Genomic DNA, 16,713 nt, shown 5'->3' on the forward strand with positions numbered 1-16,713 from the left:
TCTCTCTCTCTCTCTCTCTCTCTCTCTCTCTCTCTCTCTCTCTCTCTCTCTCTCTCTCTCTCTCTCTCTCTCTCTAATACGTATTTGTGTATGCCATTAATGTTTATGGGTTGTATTATTGAAAGTTATAATAATATTCATTCAACAGGGACAACTTGAGGAGGCACTTTTAGGTGGCATTATATTTCCAGGGAATAGGATTCCACACTGGTTTATCCATCGCAAGGAGGTTTCAAATAGTAAATCTTGTGAAATACAAATTGATGGACCCTGTATCTAGATCAGATCAAAAGAATTGCTTTTGTGTGCTGTTATTGGACCCATTATTGGGATCATCCCAAGTACACCCCCTCCTAATATTAGTGCTAAGATCATTGGCAATGGAGTCAAAAGGTTCCTTAGAGAGAACAATTCATTCAATGGATCATGTATGGCTAGAGTACTCCATTATGGAATCTTTTAACCAAGAGGAGAACATTTTGCTAGTTGAGTTTTATTGTGAATCAAAGACAATGTTTAAAACCTGCGGGTTGCATATGATAAACAAGCAAAAAGAAAATGTGAAAGTTCATCCAAATGTACTCCCTAAGAATGTTGATGTCGAGATTCAAGATTCAATGACCTCAATGGATGATATTCAAGTTTCTAAGAGACACCACGATGGTAATGATTACAGCTTGGAATCCAATTGGTACCCACAACAGAAGAGTGTAAAATCCACTCATGATGCCGCTGATCGTGGCAGTATAAAATGAAACTGATTTTGTCGTAGAATTGCTAGTTGTTTTAAGAATGTCATTAACGAGTATGAATAACTTTAGCCCCCTCATTAATTCACACGCACATCTTCAAGTTGTATATAGTGAAAAAAATTTGTAATCTTTATCTTCTCTCTAGGCAAAAGAAGCTGAAACCATCCGAGGGAGGAGGGGCTCCGGCTCCTCCCTCCCTCCCTCCTCCTCCAACCCTTTCTGTTTTTTCATTTTTTCTTTTCAGCTAAAATAAGATCTGTGTCCTGTGGCCTCCACCAGAGGCTGTGTTTCGTCCCGAGGCCTCTTCTTCGTTTTTACACCCAGTTGGGCGGAGATTTGATTCTTTTTGGGGGTGGAGGTTCTGGGTTCCGTTTTGGGTGATGCTCCTGACTGTTGTGGTATAGTCTTCTGTGGGGTTTGCTCTGAGGGTTACGGTGTGAGTTGATTCGGGTGTTTTGCTCCTGGAGATGAATTTTTGCATGTTGGTTTGGGGTGTTTCCCGCGGGGTGAAGGATCTCTGTTTTAACCATGGAAAATAGAGGGTGTTTTTCGAGTTGTATGCCGAGCTGCATGGAGGTTTTAAAGGGGTTTTGGGGTGGAGTCCGGGTGTAACTCATGGCGCTTCACTCCTTAGGATGGTGGCCGGAAATCGGGTGTCGTAGTGTTTTCCTTGTTTTGTTTTCATTTCGGTTTTGTTTTCGTTTTGGGTGTTTTAGATCTACTAGATATGGTCTTTGGTTTGGGTGTCTGGAATAAGCCTCTCGCCGGCTCGATTGGTTTCGTCTCTGGTTTCTGTTTAGTCTAGCCGAAGTGGTGTAAGGATGGTTTTGGTGGTTATGGGCTGGCGACGGTGACGAGGATGAACCTCGCGTCGGTTTGAGAAACCCTGTTTTTGGCCGGGACGACGGAGCTTGCTGCTCTGTTTTTTGGCGTGTGGTTTTTATGGGCTGCCCACAGTTGCCGTGCTTTCACCTGGGTTAGTGGTGCTCTCCATGCATCATGGTGGAGCGGCCGGCTCATGTGCAGGATGGTTAACGGGGGTAGTGGGTGGCAGCGGGAGAAGCAGGCGATGCAACCCTAATGGGTTGGCTTGGGCTGGGCCCCCACGTGCACATAAGCTGGGTTTGGCTTGGGCTGGGTCCCACGTGCATACAAGCCCATTATCAGTTTTTTAGTTTTTGTTTTTTTTAATCTGTTTTAGGTTTTTAATAATAAATAGTTTGGTGTCCCACTCTTTTTTGGAGGAATGTGGGTTTTTTGTCCTACTCCTCTTTTGGAGGAATGTAGGTATTGGTACTCTTCCTCTTTGGGAGGAGAGAGTGTGGATGTACTCCTCCTCCTTGGGAGGATGGAGTGTGGGTGTATCTTTCTTCCAAAGAAGAAAGGTTGTTTTAGCTCTGTTTTGACAGAGCACTTTCTCTTTTGACTGTTGTCAGGAGAAAAGGTGTAGAAGTTTAGACAATGTCCGTCACAAAGAAATTTGTTGACGGGGAAGCTTTTGAGCAGTTGCATTAGTTGACTTATAGTCTGGTTCTCCTGTATTGATAAGTCACAGTTGTAACTTCGTTTATGAATGAATGCAACGAAGCATCTTTCCATAAAAAAAAAAAAAAAAAAAAAAAAAAAAAAAAAAAAAAAAAAAACTTTAGCCCCCTCATTATCTATGTTCAGATTACCTAATAATTTCTGTATAACCCAACAACATTGACAAAGTTGCGCTCCAACCTACATCCTCTATCAGCAACTTACCTCAACTAATTGCAGAAGTTTGGAGGACAACTCTTTCTATAAGATATTCCTCATTGTCAATAAAGAAATAAAGAGTAATATGATTTATATAAGTCTTGTACAGTCTCTATGCAAGAAAGTGAACTCCATTATAAAGATGGTAAAAAAATTTTATATTTTTTTATTGAGACTACCTTTTTTACAAAAGATTTGTGTAAAATTTATCTATTTGAAATTTGTAACTAGTATTACTCATCAATAAAATTGGAAAAATTCTATTTAGAAGTCGGTATGCAAAGCACACCCTCTATTTATTTGACACGAAAAGACTTGATTTGTTAAGAAAATTTAAAATTAAAATATCTAACAAATTAAGTGTTACCATGTTAATTAACAAATGAGCTTTTCTATTCATCTTATACCACATTTTTTTTTAATTTTTTTTAAATCTATTTTGAGTTTATTCTTCTTAAATTAATTGAATTTTTCTATTCATTATCTATATACCCGTAAAAGAAAAAAAAATAAAAATAAAAATATAATATAATATAAAGTGTGTGAGATTATGTGTGGAATTTTTCTTAAAAAATATGTACTTTGTATACCTGCTTAGGCTGCTTTCAAGAATTGATAATACCCTTCCCTTCTCTTTTTCCTTTTATATTTTGTTTTTTAAAGTGTGGTTTGAAAACCTGCCTCCTTGTAGAGTACATTACGAGTGAAATTAATATTCATGGATGTATGCTCCCTGTTCTGGTTCAACATCTTTTAAGATTCCATTATTCTCCGGAAATTTCTCGTTTAAACACAGGACATCAGACCTACCAAATATCACCGCTGCTTTCGGCATGAGGATTTGGCAATTTGGAAGAGCCAGGAAGTACTGACAAATTGAAAGGTATTTTATTGCCTGTTTGGACTTGGGATTCTTCATCGAGTCAAAACCAGTAGAACGTGACTAATTTTGGAACCAAACGGCGAGCCAGATGCATTGGACAAGGTACTAAAAGCAAGCAACTAATTAAATTATTTTTTGGGTGCACCGACACTCAGATTTAGGAGATAGACGGAATCAACTGATTTCTCATTTATCTGATTTTGAAGTTTTTGAGCTATACAGTTTATCCATTCTGCAGAATCACTGCATTTTTTTATTTTAACGTTGATCTATACTCCTAGCTTTTTCCTTAAATGTTTCTGCGTGTGATGTATTACAAGACATCTGCTTTTATGCTTTACAAAAACATCTGCTTTATAAAAGGTTCTGTGGGTGATGTATTTCAGGACATCTTTATGCTTTTCTTTTCAAAAGCATCTGCTTTATAAAAGGGTATGTGGGTGATTTATTCCAAGACATCTGCTGTTTTGCTTTACAAAAGATGCTGCGTATGATTTATTCTCTTATTCCAGTTAGTTTTCTTTGAAAGAAAGTTGCTAATTTTTCGTTTACTTAACTAGTGTGACCAAGTTCTTCCATAACTAGTGTGAGCAAGTTCTTCCACGAGGACTACTTAATGGCTTTCCATGGTGGCTCTTCTTCTTCCTCTTTCCCTACTTCTTCTTCTTTAAGTCCTCAGTGGACCTACGATGTATTCTTAAGTTTTAGAGGTGAAGACACCCGCAATAATTTTACTGCCCATCTGCACAATGCTTTACATCGAAAGGGTGTGATCACCTACATTGATGATAAGCTTAGAAGAGGAGAGGAAATTTCACAAGCACTTCTTAGAGCCATTGAAGAGTCAAGAATTTCAATAACTGTCCTCTCCAAAAACTATGCATCATCTACTTGGTGCCTGGATGAGTTAACGAAGATTCTCGAGTGTAGGAAAACAAAACAGCAAATGGTTTTACCAGTATTCTATAACGTTGATCCATCGGAAGTACGACATCAGACAAAGAGCTTTGGAGAAGCTTTGGCGAAACTTGAAGAAAGGTTGAAAGATAGTGCGAGAGTGCAGAGGTGGAAGGCATGCCTAAAAGAAGTGGCCAATTTGTCAGGGTGGCATTTAGGAGAGAACGGGTACATCTAACCGTTCTTGTGTCTCTCATACAACAAATATACATATTCTTTTCAATTTTACACCATACATACATACAATGCGTTCAATCTTGGACTAGAGAGCAGGAAGTTAAAAAGAGATTAATTTGATTCAAATTCTCAGACAAATCGATCCTCCATCCTGGATCTGGGGGTGGAAGTTTCCTCCTCTCAATTTTTTTTCTTTTTTTTTTTTTTTTTTGTTTTGTCTTTTTCGTTTTCGTTTTTTGTTTTGGCTTTTATCTATTCACAATTTCTTGTGGGGGCGTCAACAAAGTGAAGTTTAATAACGCATATAAGACTAACGTTGTCATCTGTTATTGGAGAAAAGATGAAAATAGATCACGTTCTTATTTCTTTTCACAAGTGTTACTCATTTAATGTTTTGGCATTTGTAGGAGTGAATCCAAATTTATTCAAGAAATTACTCAAGCAGTCACAAGAATAGTAAATCGCACATACTTGAATGTTGCCAAGCATCCGATTGGAGTAGAATCTCGTGTACATGCCATTAATATGCTTCTAAGTGTCGGGATGAATGACATACGCATGATAGGAGTCTTTGGAGTTGGTGGAATTGGCAAGACAACAATTACCAAAGCAATCTATAACTTGAATGCTTATCAATTTGAAGATAGTTGTTTTCTTGCAAATGTAAGAGAAACTTCAAAGCGGGAGTTCGGTCTTGTCCAATTACAAGAGAAGCTTCTTTATGACATCTTAGGAGAATCAAGTTTGAAAGTTGACAATGTTGATAGAGGAATCAACATCATAAAAGAGAGGCTTTGCAGTAAAAGGATTCTTTTAGTTCTTGATGATGTAGATCAATTGGCCCAGTTAGAAGCATTATCTGGAGAAAGTGGTTGGGTTGGTTTGGGAAGTAGAATCATCATAACAACAAGAGATAAACATTTACTTACCAAACATCAAGTTGGTTTAACATACAAGGTGAAGGAAATGGATCACAATGAAGCTCTTCAACTCTTCAGTTGGCATGCCTTCAAAAAAGACAAGCCCATCGATGGGTTTGTACAACTCTCGGAGCATGCATTGCGTTGTGCTAGAGGCCTTCCACTGGCTTTAGTAGTGCTTGGCTCAGATATATATGGTAGAAGTTTGCATGAATGGAAAAGTGCATTAGATAAATGCAAAAGGCTTCCTAACAAAAATATACACAAAATACTTAGAATCAGTTATGATGATCTGGATGACAATGAGAAGGATATCTTTCTTGACATTGCATGTTTTTTCAAAGGTAAGGATGCAGATTATGTCATTAAAATATTAGACAGTTGTGGGTTTTTCCCGGATATTGGGATCAGAGTCCTTACGGATAAGTCTCTTATAGCTATTGAAGAGAATAACAGATTGGTGATGCATGACTTGATACAAGAAATGGGTAGAGAAATTGTTCGTCAAGAATCACCCAAAGAACCCGGCAGACGTAGTAGGTTATGGTTTCATGGAGATGTTCGCTATGTACTAGAAGAAAATGAGGTAAGAGTTAGATAATCTTTTTTTTTTTAAGTTTAAATTTGTTTCCTTTCCACAAGAGAAGCTTACTAGAAAAATCTACTGGTTGTGTGTATATCTATATACATTCATTCTTGCATATATATATATATATATATAAACTGACATTTTGTAAGTAGTCTTACTCTGGTACATGCCAGTAATAAAAACAATTTTCCCTTTGTGAAAGTAGGAAAAGGAAAAGAAAAAAAAAATACAAACCATTTAACTCTATGTAACTGAATATAAACAAAACAATAGTTCTAGCAAATGATGAAAGGATGGAGAACTTAAATGTTTTGATTTTATTAGCTTTTATTTTGTCTTACTAGGGAACAAACAAAATTGAAGGCATATTGGTGGAGTTGCCTAAACGAGACTTGATACACTTGAGTTCCAAAGCCTTCACGAAGATGAAAAGGCTCCTGCTCTTTATAAATCGTAATGCATGTTTTTCTGGAGGGCCTAATTATCTCTCTAACGAGTTAAGATTGCTTGATTGGCCTGAATATCCCTTACAAGCTTTGCCGTCCAATTTTCATGGAAAGAAACTCTCTGTTTTTAGGATCAGTCATAGCCTTTTCAAAGAATTGAAGGAGGTATTCGAGGTACAATCAATCTTATTATCAATGTTCTTATCCTCTAAATTTTGATGTAAACCACTTTGAAGCTAATTTATACCTCCTTTTCTTAACAGAATTTCCAAAACATGAAGATCATGGAACTATCTGACTGTAAGTTCCTAACAAAAATCCCTGATATTTCAAGGATCCCAAGTCTTGAGAAACTAACTCTTTCTAGTTGTGAAAGTCTAGTTGAGGTTCATGATTCTGTTGGGTACCTGAATAAGCTTACCCATTTGTCATTTTCCAAGTGCTCTAACCTAATCACTTTACCAAGAAGCCTCAAGTTGAGATCTCTAGAATGGCTTGACATTATAGAGTGCTTAAGCCTTCAGAACTTTCCTGAAATTGAGTGTGAAATGGATTGTTTGAGTTCCATTTCATTAGCCTACACTGCTATAAAAGAATTGCCTTCATCCATTGGATACATCACTGGCCTTGAAGATTTATGTCTAGATGGGTGCAAAAATCTTTTGAATCTACCAAGTTCCATTCTTCAATTGCAAAATCTATGGTCTCTTTCTTTCAAGGATCGTTACCCAGGGAAGGTAAGGAATAAAAGACAATCCATACCCTCTTTTGTGTCCACAGAGGGATCAGAAATTTTATCAGGTGTAGAATTAATCTCTTTGCAAACTCCAAAGAATTCAAGCGTTTCTAATGATGATTGTTCCTCAACAGTGTTTCCGTCATTGCAATTTTTGAATCTTGGAAAGTGTGTCCTATCAGAATCGAATTTGTTTAAGCTATTTGACTGCTCTTCCACATTACAAGTTTTAGATTTCTCGGGAACTGATATTGTGAGCCTTCCTGCAAGCATAAAAAGATTTATTGGATTGGAGCGCCTTATATTGCAAGATTGCAAGCAACTTCAAGAAATTGTAGAACTTCCACCAAATATCAAGGAGGTTGATGCTAGTGGGTGCATGTCATTGGAAAATTTTCCTGAAGCATCAAAGAAATTTCAATTCAATGCATGCAACTTAAAAGCACTAGAATGGATTGACTTGGGTGGATGCCATAAAATGCTTGTGAACATAGGGAATCATGTGGCAGATCCTTTATTGGGTAAGGTATGTCTCTCTCTCTTTCTCTCTTTCTCTCTCTCTCTCTCTCAAGCATTTTCATGTGCCCCTTGGTGTGTAGGTTGTACTGCTGAAAGTTGATGATATTTGTTAACAGGGTCAATTTAAGGACCTTTTAGGCGGCATTATATTTCCAGGAAATAGGATCCCAGACTGGTTCAGCCATCATAAAGAGACTGCAAATACTAATTCGTGTGAAGTGGATATTAATGGACTTCGGTACATGGATGAGGTCGTGGGAATTGCTCTATGTGCTATTATTGGACCCAATCTTTTGATTGGTCAGGAAAAGCCACTTCATCTTATTGGTGTTAAGATCAATGATAATGAAGTCCAAGAAAGATGGGTTGATTTAATGGGATCAGATCATGTATGGCTAGAGTACGTCATTTTTGAATCTTTTAAGCCAAAGGAGGACAATATGCAAGTAAAGTTCTATAGTTATTTACATGAACCGGTGTTCTTCAAAAGTTGTGGAGTCCATCTAGTACACAAGCATGAAGAGAATGTGAAAGATCATGATCCAGCTCTACTCCATGAGAATGTTGATGTGCATTTGGATGTACCAAATGAAGAGATTGAAAACTCTGAGTTGGATTCAGTCGATGGTATTCAACTTTCTAAGAGGCGTCGGCAGGATGACGATGGTGGCATCAGGGAGTCCATTCTGCACCCTCAACACAAGAGGGGTCCTTTAACCTCGGGCGTGCAAATTGCAGATTTGTGAAAACCATCGAGCATTTCTCAACTAAGGAGCCCCCTATAGACTTCCTTCAAGCTAATATATTTTTCTTCTTCTTTTCTTTTTTTAACAGGGTTCTCATAACTTAACAGTTATGGAAATCTATAATTGTAAATTCCTAACAAAAGTCCCAGATCTTTCAAGGAGTCCAAATTTAAAGGAACTGACTCTTCATGGTTGTGAAAATTTAGTGGAGGTTCCTTGATAAGCTTAATTGTTTGCGTTTGGATGGATGTTATAGCCTTAAGACCAATTTTCCAATAAGTCTCAAGTTGAATTAATCTCTATAATGGCTTAACCTTGAAGGGTGCTCGAGCCCACAAAACTTTTCCCGAAATTGAATGTGAAATGGAAAAATTACCTGAATTATGACACTGCCATAAAAGAACTGCCTTCATCTGTTGGGAACCTCAGTGGGCTTCGCATTTTGAATTTAGGAGGCTGTAAAGATCTTATGCATTTACCAAGCAGCATATTTCAGTTGAAGCACCTGAAGGAACTTTATGCCTATGATTGTTCAAATCTTACTCCACCCTCCTCAATATTTGTTCCAGCACTGGAAATTTTCAATCTTAAAAACTCTGCCATATCAAAATTGGATTTCTTTACGACACTTGAAATTCCACATTGCAAGAGCTAGATCTTTCAGGGATTGATATTGCTAGCCTTCCACCCAGCGTAAGAACATTTGATGCTTTGAATTTCCTGATCTTGGAGGATTGCAAGAAACTTCAAAGGAATCCTAAAACTCCCACCAAATATATAAAAGGTATATCCTAGTGGATGCATATCAATGGAGATTTTTCCAGAAGTGTCGTAAAGACTTGTATTTAATACAAGCAACCTGCGAGACCTGTGTTGGATTGATTTGTCAGGATGTCACAAAATGCTTGTGAATGTAGCAGAGAATTCTGTGCCAAGTTCTTCATTTGTTGAGGTAGGACTTTGATATCTCTCTCTCTCTCTGTCTCTCTGATCTCTCTCTCCTTTGTATAAATTTGCTCTTGCCGAAAATTTGTTACAATTTTTTGGCAGGGACATCTTAAGAACTGTGGCATTATATTTCCAGGAAGTGGATTCCAGACTGGTTCAGCCATGGTAAGGATCAGACTTCAAATAATAAATCATGTAAATAGATGTTAGTTTTGATCGGATCAGTACTAGGATTGCTTATTGTGCTGTTATTGGGCAAAATCCCACGATCTCTCGGGAAAGACCCCTTCCTCATGATCATGTCGAAAGTGATTTCCATGTTGTGTTCCGCACTCTTAGTTCGCTGCATGGCATCGAAAAGTGTTGCAGAGAGAGAGTGGTTCGAGAAAGAATAGTTTCTTCAATGGATCATATATGGTTAGAGTACTACGATGGAGAATATGTTGGAATGGAGACGAATGATTTGATAGTACTTGAGTATCCTCCTGCTATAAATTCAGTGATCCTTAAAAAATTATGGAGTTCATCTGGTACATGACAAGCATGATGAGTGAATTAAACATCATCCAAGTGTGATCCATGAGGAAGATGATGATGATGTCAATTTGAATGTACCTGATAATGAGAAAATTGGAAATTCAGGGGATTTGATCGATGCTATTTCACTTTCGAAGAGGCCCCATTGTGATGAGGATGACAACAACGACGACGACAATGATGATTACAACTTTAAATACACCTGCTACCCACAACAAAAGAGGTGTTCTTCAACCTTGGGTGTCAAAGAAACAAAGGAAGATTTGGATTTAGAGCTTCAACTTGGGTGGCTTAATCGGGGGGGTACTCATCAATGGTTAGTTGGATGACTACTCATGGATCATGGATGGTGGTGCTGCTGGTTGTGATTTTCGCTCTTGCTTGCAAAAATGAAAAGACAGTAGAAAGTGAAAGATATAGGTGTTTTATATGGTTCGGCACTGTGGATTACATATCTGTTTGCATGGGAATTTGGAAAAAAATTTAAATATGAAATAGATGTAATACAAACTCTGGGATCTCATTTTTAGCTCTCTGTTACACGGTTTGACATAGAGAAAGAATGAGATGTTGAAGAAAGAAAAACCCAGCTAGAGGAAGAAACCATTGCCTCTATCTCTGCCTTCGTTTTCTTGTCTTTTCTACCCCGTACGTTGGTGCCCGTCTGTTCCCTATCCTCTCGGTACTTTTTGCAAACATCTAATGAGTCAGGTTTTGCCTCCAAGATCTTAGATTATACCGTTTTGCTTTTCGCATTTTAACAAAACAATTAGAGTTCAATTGTAAAATTAGTATATGAGTTTTCACATTATAATAATTTAAGGTCTCAATTTTTATAAAATTGATATTTAAGTTTTCAAAAACTCATAATTAGATACTTTTATGAATCTTTCCTTAGAAAATTAACTTTAAAAAGTACCTCATTTGGTTATACAATTCAGATAAGATGAGATGAGATATTTTATTGAAAGTTGAACGAAATATTGTTATAATATAATTTTTTAATATTAGTTTTGCTTTGAAATTTAAAAAAGTTGTATTATTTATTATGTTTTATATGTAAATTTGAAAAAATTAAAATAATTATATTGAATAAAATAAGATGAGATAGTTTATTTTTATATATCAAACCAGCCTAAATTAAAGCTTTTGTTGAAAAGCTATTGTAGATTACGCTAAAAGTCCACTAGTCCATAACTAACTTTAATAGCGCTTTAGTTATATATTTATTAAATAAAAAATAATTTTTTAATGATAAAATATTGTAATAAAACTCTACGATGAAAATAGAGTAGTACCATTCGAATGACTTTATATTATGAGTAATATTATATACAGTCATTTTTGCGCACTCCTTGTGTACTCCACTGATATAATTGGTTAGATTAATTTTTTTTTAATACACAACTAATCATATCACTGGAGTGCACAAAGGAGTCTGCAAAAATGACTGTACATAAAATTTTCCATATATTATATAACATTTGCATATCATAATTTAATTTATAATATTTAAATTTTAAAATTTATCTTTTAAATAAAATTATGACACGTGTATATTTTAAACAGAATTTCACATTATGTTTTTCCCATCAACCTCGACACTTTATATATGATTTGTCTGGGATGACAATCTCTAGAAATAATTTTATCAGAAATAACTTCAGTAATCAAACAAAACTCTCCTCTCCTTAAAGAGACGTATCGACCATTGATGTGAAGATCTTCAGGTTCCTCGTCGGTCAAAGAAATACAATTCTTCATCCATTATTGACCTTTTCCCACCCAAACTCAACTTCCTCTCAAAGTAGGCGGGAAGAAAGACTTCAACTTTCTTTGTTATTATGCTTTTTAAAAGGAAAAATGATATTTATAAGTAACGTTTAATCTTTTTAAGAAAAATAAGTAAATATAAAATTTAAATAAAAATATTTTTTAATAATTGATTTTATTTTTTAAAAAAAATTATGTAACGTTTATATAGTTAGTATGAAGTTTTATTTAATATGAAAATAAATTTATAAATGGACAAGAGTTTAAGTAAATTTTTTTTTTTTATAATCCTTCTGGTTTTTACCCTAAATGAAACAAGTCAAAATTCCCGACAGACACCATCCCTACCTTTTACATCGGAACATTTTAAAAAAAAAATACCGCAGGCATATATATAGCGGAACCCTCCCAGATGCTGTTTTTATGATACCCTTTTCCTCTATCTCTCTCTCTCTCTCCGTGGTTGTTTTAGTTTTTTTTTTTTCACTTTGGTTTGTAGGTTTCTCAGGGCCCCGAGGAAACGCAGGTATTTCCTTTCCCTTCTCCCGATTCCTTCAAATTCCCTACTTTTAATAAAATTTATTGATCCAATTATCACAGATTCTGTGGCGACTTTCTTTTTATTTGGTGTATTGATTTGATGAATCTGATTTCTGTTTCTGGTAAATTGTGAATTTTAATTCATCTCGCCTTAGGGATTATAAGCATATATGTAGATATTATGGGGTTCTTCTCCGTGATCGTTTAACTGGGGGCAAAAGAAATCAAATTGCGGACCTGGTGCCGATTGGGGTTTGCATGGCCTCCCCGATCTCTCTCTCTCTCTCTCTCTCTCTCTCTCTCTCTCTCTCTCTCTCTCTCTCTCTCTCTCTCTCTCTCTCCGAGCTTTGATTTCTCGCGGAGGACTTTAATTAAAAGCACCTCAATTCTCAGGTTGTTTGCCTATAAAAATGGGTAAAGAGCATAAAAATTGAAACGTTAACGCCAGGCTTATGATATGTATATATATTGGGCATGTTATACATTTTATATGAGAATCCTTCATCTTAGATATGTGATTCTATTTGGCATGCTTAGAGGAGATGTTTCTTATATCCAAAATCTGGGAAAGAAAAAAAAGATATAAAATTTAAATTTAAATTTGTCTTCTTTTTTAGCTTTTGATAGAAATTTTTTTTCCTTATCTCCTTTCTTTTTTTAAATACATGTTTGAATTCCTGGGTCTCATAGTCTTGTGCATTTTTGGATTTGATTGCAGGTATATAGAGTATAGGAGATGTTAGAGCAGTTACTGATATTTACTCGAGGAGGATTAATCCTCTGGACATGTAAAGAGCTCGGAAATGCTCTTAAGGGATCACCAATCGACACCTTGATCCGGTCTTGTCTTTTGGAAGAGCGATCTGGTGCAGCATCATATAACTATGATGCCCCAGGTGCCGCTTACACACTCAAATGGACCTTCCATAACGAGCTTGGCCTTGTATTTGTCGCCGTATATCAGCGGATCCTACATCTGCTGTATGTGGACGATCTGCTTGCAATGGTGAAACATGAGTTTTCTCAGATTTATGATCCTAAACGGATGGCCTATAGTGATTTCGATGAAACTTTTAGGCAACTGAAAAAGGAGGCCGAGGCTCGGGCTGAGGATTTGAAGAGATCAAAGCAGGCAGTGGGAAAGTCTCTAAATAATAGTAAGAAGCAAGGACAGATGCAAAAGGCTGGATTTGAAGGAGTGACTAACAAAAGCAGTGAAAGTAATTCCTCCAATGATAGTGAAGATGGTGATGATAGGAAAGGCCGTAAATTGGACAATGGGCACTCAAATGGTAATTATGTTCATAATGAAGAGTCTAAGGGTAATGGTCGTGCTAATGGTGTAGAAAATGGGAGTTCGAATGCTGGGGCTTTTGATGTAAATAAGCTTCAAAAGCTCAGAGCTAAAGGTGGGAAGAAAACTGAACCTGCTGTTAGCAAGGGCTCCAAGGTAGAGCCAAAGAAAAAGATAACAAAAAAGAACAGAGTTTGGGACGATTCACCCCCTCAGGCAAAACTGGATTTTACAGATTCTGTGGGTGAGAATGGAGACAATATAGAGGTTGTTGCAGCAGATCATGGTGAAAGTATGATGGACAAGGAAGAGATATTCAGCAGTGAAAGCGAGGGTGAAGAAGATGAGGAAGTGGGGAAGGACAGCAAGCCTGAAACTAGGAAGAAGGGATGGTTTTCATCAATGTTTCAAAGGTTAGTTTATTTTCAATCCCTTGGTTAATTTTATGCATTTATGACCTTAAGTTTGAGTGTCTCTATAATTTTGTTCTTCAAGTTTGTGCTCTGCAGCTTCAGCCATACTTATTAGAAGGATCTTTCCATTTTCTCCGAGATTTTTTGTTTCCTGAAAAATAAATACATACTGGTTGATCATCATCCAGGAGTTTTTGTTTTGAATATTCAACGTGATATTTTGGGCAATTATTTATATATGTTTATAGATCACTTAATGTACTTCATGTGAAATCTACTTTTTTTTTGTTTTTTCCGATTCAGATTGCTCCATTGACCCTTAATCAAGTTTAAATGCCTATGTTACCCCTGAGGAGTTCAACCTCCCCTTCCTCTCCTTCCTACAGTTAATCAGTAAATAAAGTTTTAGTTGATGTATCAAGAGAATTAATTGTTTTATTTTTTTCATTTACTTCTTTATCTCTTTTTTTCTTTTTCAAATCTTGGAGTTTATGAGGAGGCTTTGTTAAGGTTTATCTTGTTGATGGCTGTAATTTTGCTCTTTGCTTTTGTATTTTAAAAGAACCCATGGATCAACTGTCAGCTTTAGGTCTTTGGCACAAAATGCCCATTCTGCTGCACTGTTGTCTTACCATTTTCATTTTCATTGAAATTATCAAATACATGCTTCATTAATTTATTCACTTTTCTATCCTCAGTATTGCGGGCAAAGCAAATTTGGAGAAGTCGGACCTGGAACCAGCTTTGAGAGCTCTCAAGGATAGGCTTATGACCAAGAATGTGGTACGTTTCTCTTTCAGCTTCAATGATCTACCTGAGTTTCATATCTATTCTTTATGTACTTCTCAATCGCACTATGCCTGCTACTTAGAGTTCCATGTTCTGACACTTATAGGCCGAGGAGATAGCAGAGAAACTCTGTGAATCAGTGGCAGCAAGTCTTGAAGGGAAAAAGCTGGCTTCATTCACAAGGATATCTTCGACAGTGCAGGTTTGTAATTCCATCACTTTTTCTTATCTACCCGTTTGGTTGTGGTAATCTGTAACAAGATTAATATCATGGGCTTGAACCAATGATTGCAGGCAGCAATGGAAGAAGCTCTTGTACGTATTTTAACTCCTAGGCGCTCTATTGACATATTGAGGGACGTGCATGCTGCCAAGGAACAAGGGAAGCCTTATGTCGTTGTTTTTGTCGGTGTTAATGGAGTTGGGAAATCTACCAATCTAGCCAAGGTAAAGCCATCTTTTTTTGAAATGGTAAATGGAGCTGGGAGATTTATCTGAATTATTTAAAAAAAAAAAAAGAAAAACATTTAGTTAAGCTCCGAGATTACTAATCTAGTTAAGATGAAGCTTAATCCCTAGTTGTCTGTAGTAGATGATACATTTTTTTTTTTTTTTGGGGTATATACATACATTGGTCCTGTTGAGGACACATTATATGGTATGACTTTTGATCAGAGAGTTTCTTTTAAAACTCACTTTGCAGGTTGCGTACTGGCTTCTGCAGCATCAGGTCAGTGTCATGATGGCAGCTTGTGACACATTCCGATCTGGAGCTGTTGAGCAGCTGCGGACTCATGCACGAAGGCTCCAGGTATGACATTTGATGTTTCAGCCAATGGGTATCAGGATATCTGGCTTCTTTAATTGGAAAGGGTTTTTGTTTCTGCAATAATTGTACAAGTAATACAAGCTGGATGGTGATAACTGAGTTTTTGACATTTTCCCTTTCAAGATCCCTATATTTGAGAAGGGGTACGAGAAAGATCCTGCAATTGTAGCAAAAGAAGCGATCCAGGAGGCTACACACAATGGTTCTGATGTGGTTCTCGTTGACACAGCTGGTCGAATGCAGGTATCACACTTATATAGGATTATCGCATAAATATTTTCTAGTTATCAGCTTCATGTGCTAATAATGAACCTTATTATTAGTACATGTCTGTTCTTACCCCGCTGTCTTCCTTTGATACATGCACTAATGATGAACCCTTGATACTTTACTTTTCAGGATAATGAACCATTGATGAGAGCACTCTCAAAGCTTATTTACCTTAACAATCCAGATCTGGTCTTGTTTGTTGGAGAGGCACTGGTTGGAAATGATGCCGTTGATCAACTTTCAAAGTTTAATCAGGTTTAGTTTCCATGTTTAGGATGGTCTTGTATTCTGCCAACATTGTTTATTCTTTTCCAAATTATTTGCTCCTATTGTATCCTCTAACTTAGTTATTGTCATCTATGCTTCTTTGTACTTGCAGAAATTAGCGGACCTTTCGCCTTCACCCAATCCAAGATTGATAGATGGGATCTTGCTCACTAAATTTGATACTATTGATGATAAGGTAGATACCCTTCACACGGAATGGTGTTATGGAATTTTGGATGGCTTGATTGCCTCCATCACGTTCAGTGGTTAAGTCTGATGTATGATTGAAATTCATGTTGTAGGTTGGAGCTGCACTTTCAATGGTTTACATATCTGGTGCGCCGGTCATGTTTGTTGGCTGTGGACAGTCATATACAGATCTCAAGAAACTCAATGTCAAATCGATAGTCAAGACCCTCCTTAAATGAGCATGTGTTAGTTTCATCCTTCTTTGTGTGATCTGTCTTTTATGAACATGTATGGTGTTGCTGAACTTCTGTGTCATTCCTCATGAGCCCATGAACTTGTTGGAGGTGAATCGGTCGCTTGCATCTGTTGCTTATATTATAGTTATCTCATTTGGTA

General features: G+C 36.7%; 2 protein-coding genes across 5 annotated transcripts; both read left to right on the forward strand.

Moving 5' to 3' along the window:
• The first annotated feature begins 3,159 nt into the window (after positions 1–3,159).
• LOC122295877 (disease resistance protein RPV1-like) lies at positions 3,160–8,697 on the forward strand. Of its 4 annotated transcripts, none has more exons than XM_043105130.1 (6): positions 3,160–3,480; positions 3,939–4,503; positions 4,920–6,018; positions 6,366–6,641; positions 6,731–7,729; positions 7,839–8,697. In XM_043105130.1, the coding sequence occupies exons 2-6, from the start codon at positions 3,995–3,997 to the stop codon at positions 8,466–8,468; spliced, it is 3,513 nt and encodes a 1,170-aa protein (XP_042961064.1). In that variant the 5' UTR covers positions 3,160–3,480; positions 3,939–3,994; the 3' UTR covers positions 8,469–8,697. The 4 variants fall into 4 exon arrangements, with proteins under 4 accessions (XP_042961064.1, XP_042961066.1, XP_042961067.1 ...); XM_043105131.1 differs by lacking the exon at positions 3,160–3,480 and adding an exon at positions 3,495–3,810; XM_043105132.1 differs by lacking the exon at positions 3,939–4,503.
• Positions 8,698–12,095: 3,398 nt separating this feature from the next.
• LOC122297109 (signal recognition particle receptor subunit alpha homolog) lies at positions 12,096–16,713 on the forward strand. Its single transcript, XM_043107005.1, has 10 exons — positions 12,096–12,252; positions 12,985–13,973; positions 14,672–14,756; positions 14,869–14,964; positions 15,057–15,209; positions 15,466–15,573; positions 15,715–15,834; positions 15,991–16,116; positions 16,241–16,324; positions 16,431–16,713. Exons 2-10 carry the CDS (start codon positions 13,003–13,005, stop codon positions 16,554–16,556), a joined length of 1,869 nt encoding a protein of 622 aa, XP_042962939.1. The 5' UTR covers positions 12,096–12,252; positions 12,985–13,002; the 3' UTR covers positions 16,557–16,713.

Source organism: Carya illinoinensis, chromosome 15, assembly GCF_018687715.1.
Source record: "Carya illinoinensis cultivar Pawnee chromosome 15, C.illinoinensisPawnee_v1, whole genome shotgun sequence".
Taxonomy (NCBI): Eukaryota; Viridiplantae; Streptophyta; class Magnoliopsida; order Fagales; family Juglandaceae; genus Carya; species Carya illinoinensis.

What these genes read in the sequence shown, in the direction of transcription:
- LOC122295877 (XM_043105130.1), top strand. Translation starts at nt 3,995, where the DNA reads ATGGCTTTCCATGGTGGCTCTTCTTCTTCCTCTTTCCCTACTTCTTCT. An exon ending in TGGCATTTAGGAGAGAACGG is followed by an intron (nt 4,504 to 4,919) that starts GTACATCTAACC and finishes TGGCATTTGTAG; the next exon opens with GAGTGAATCCAAATTTATTC. An exon ending in ATGTACTAGAAGAAAATGAG is followed by an intron (nt 6,019 to 6,365) that starts GTAAGAGTTAGA and finishes TTGTCTTACTAG; the next exon opens with GGAACAAACAAAATTGAAGG.
- LOC122297109 (XM_043107005.1), top strand. Translation starts at nt 13,003, where the DNA reads ATGTTAGAGCAGTTACTGATATTTACTCGAGGAGGATTAATCCTCTGG. An exon ending in GGATATCTTCGACAGTGCAG is followed by an intron (nt 14,965 to 15,056) that starts GTTTGTAATTCC and finishes CAATGATTGCAG; the next exon opens with GCAGCAATGGAAGAAGCTCT. An exon ending in ACACAGCTGGTCGAATGCAG is followed by an intron (nt 15,835 to 15,990) that starts GTATCACACTTA and finishes TTTACTTTTCAG; the next exon opens with GATAATGAACCATTGATGAG.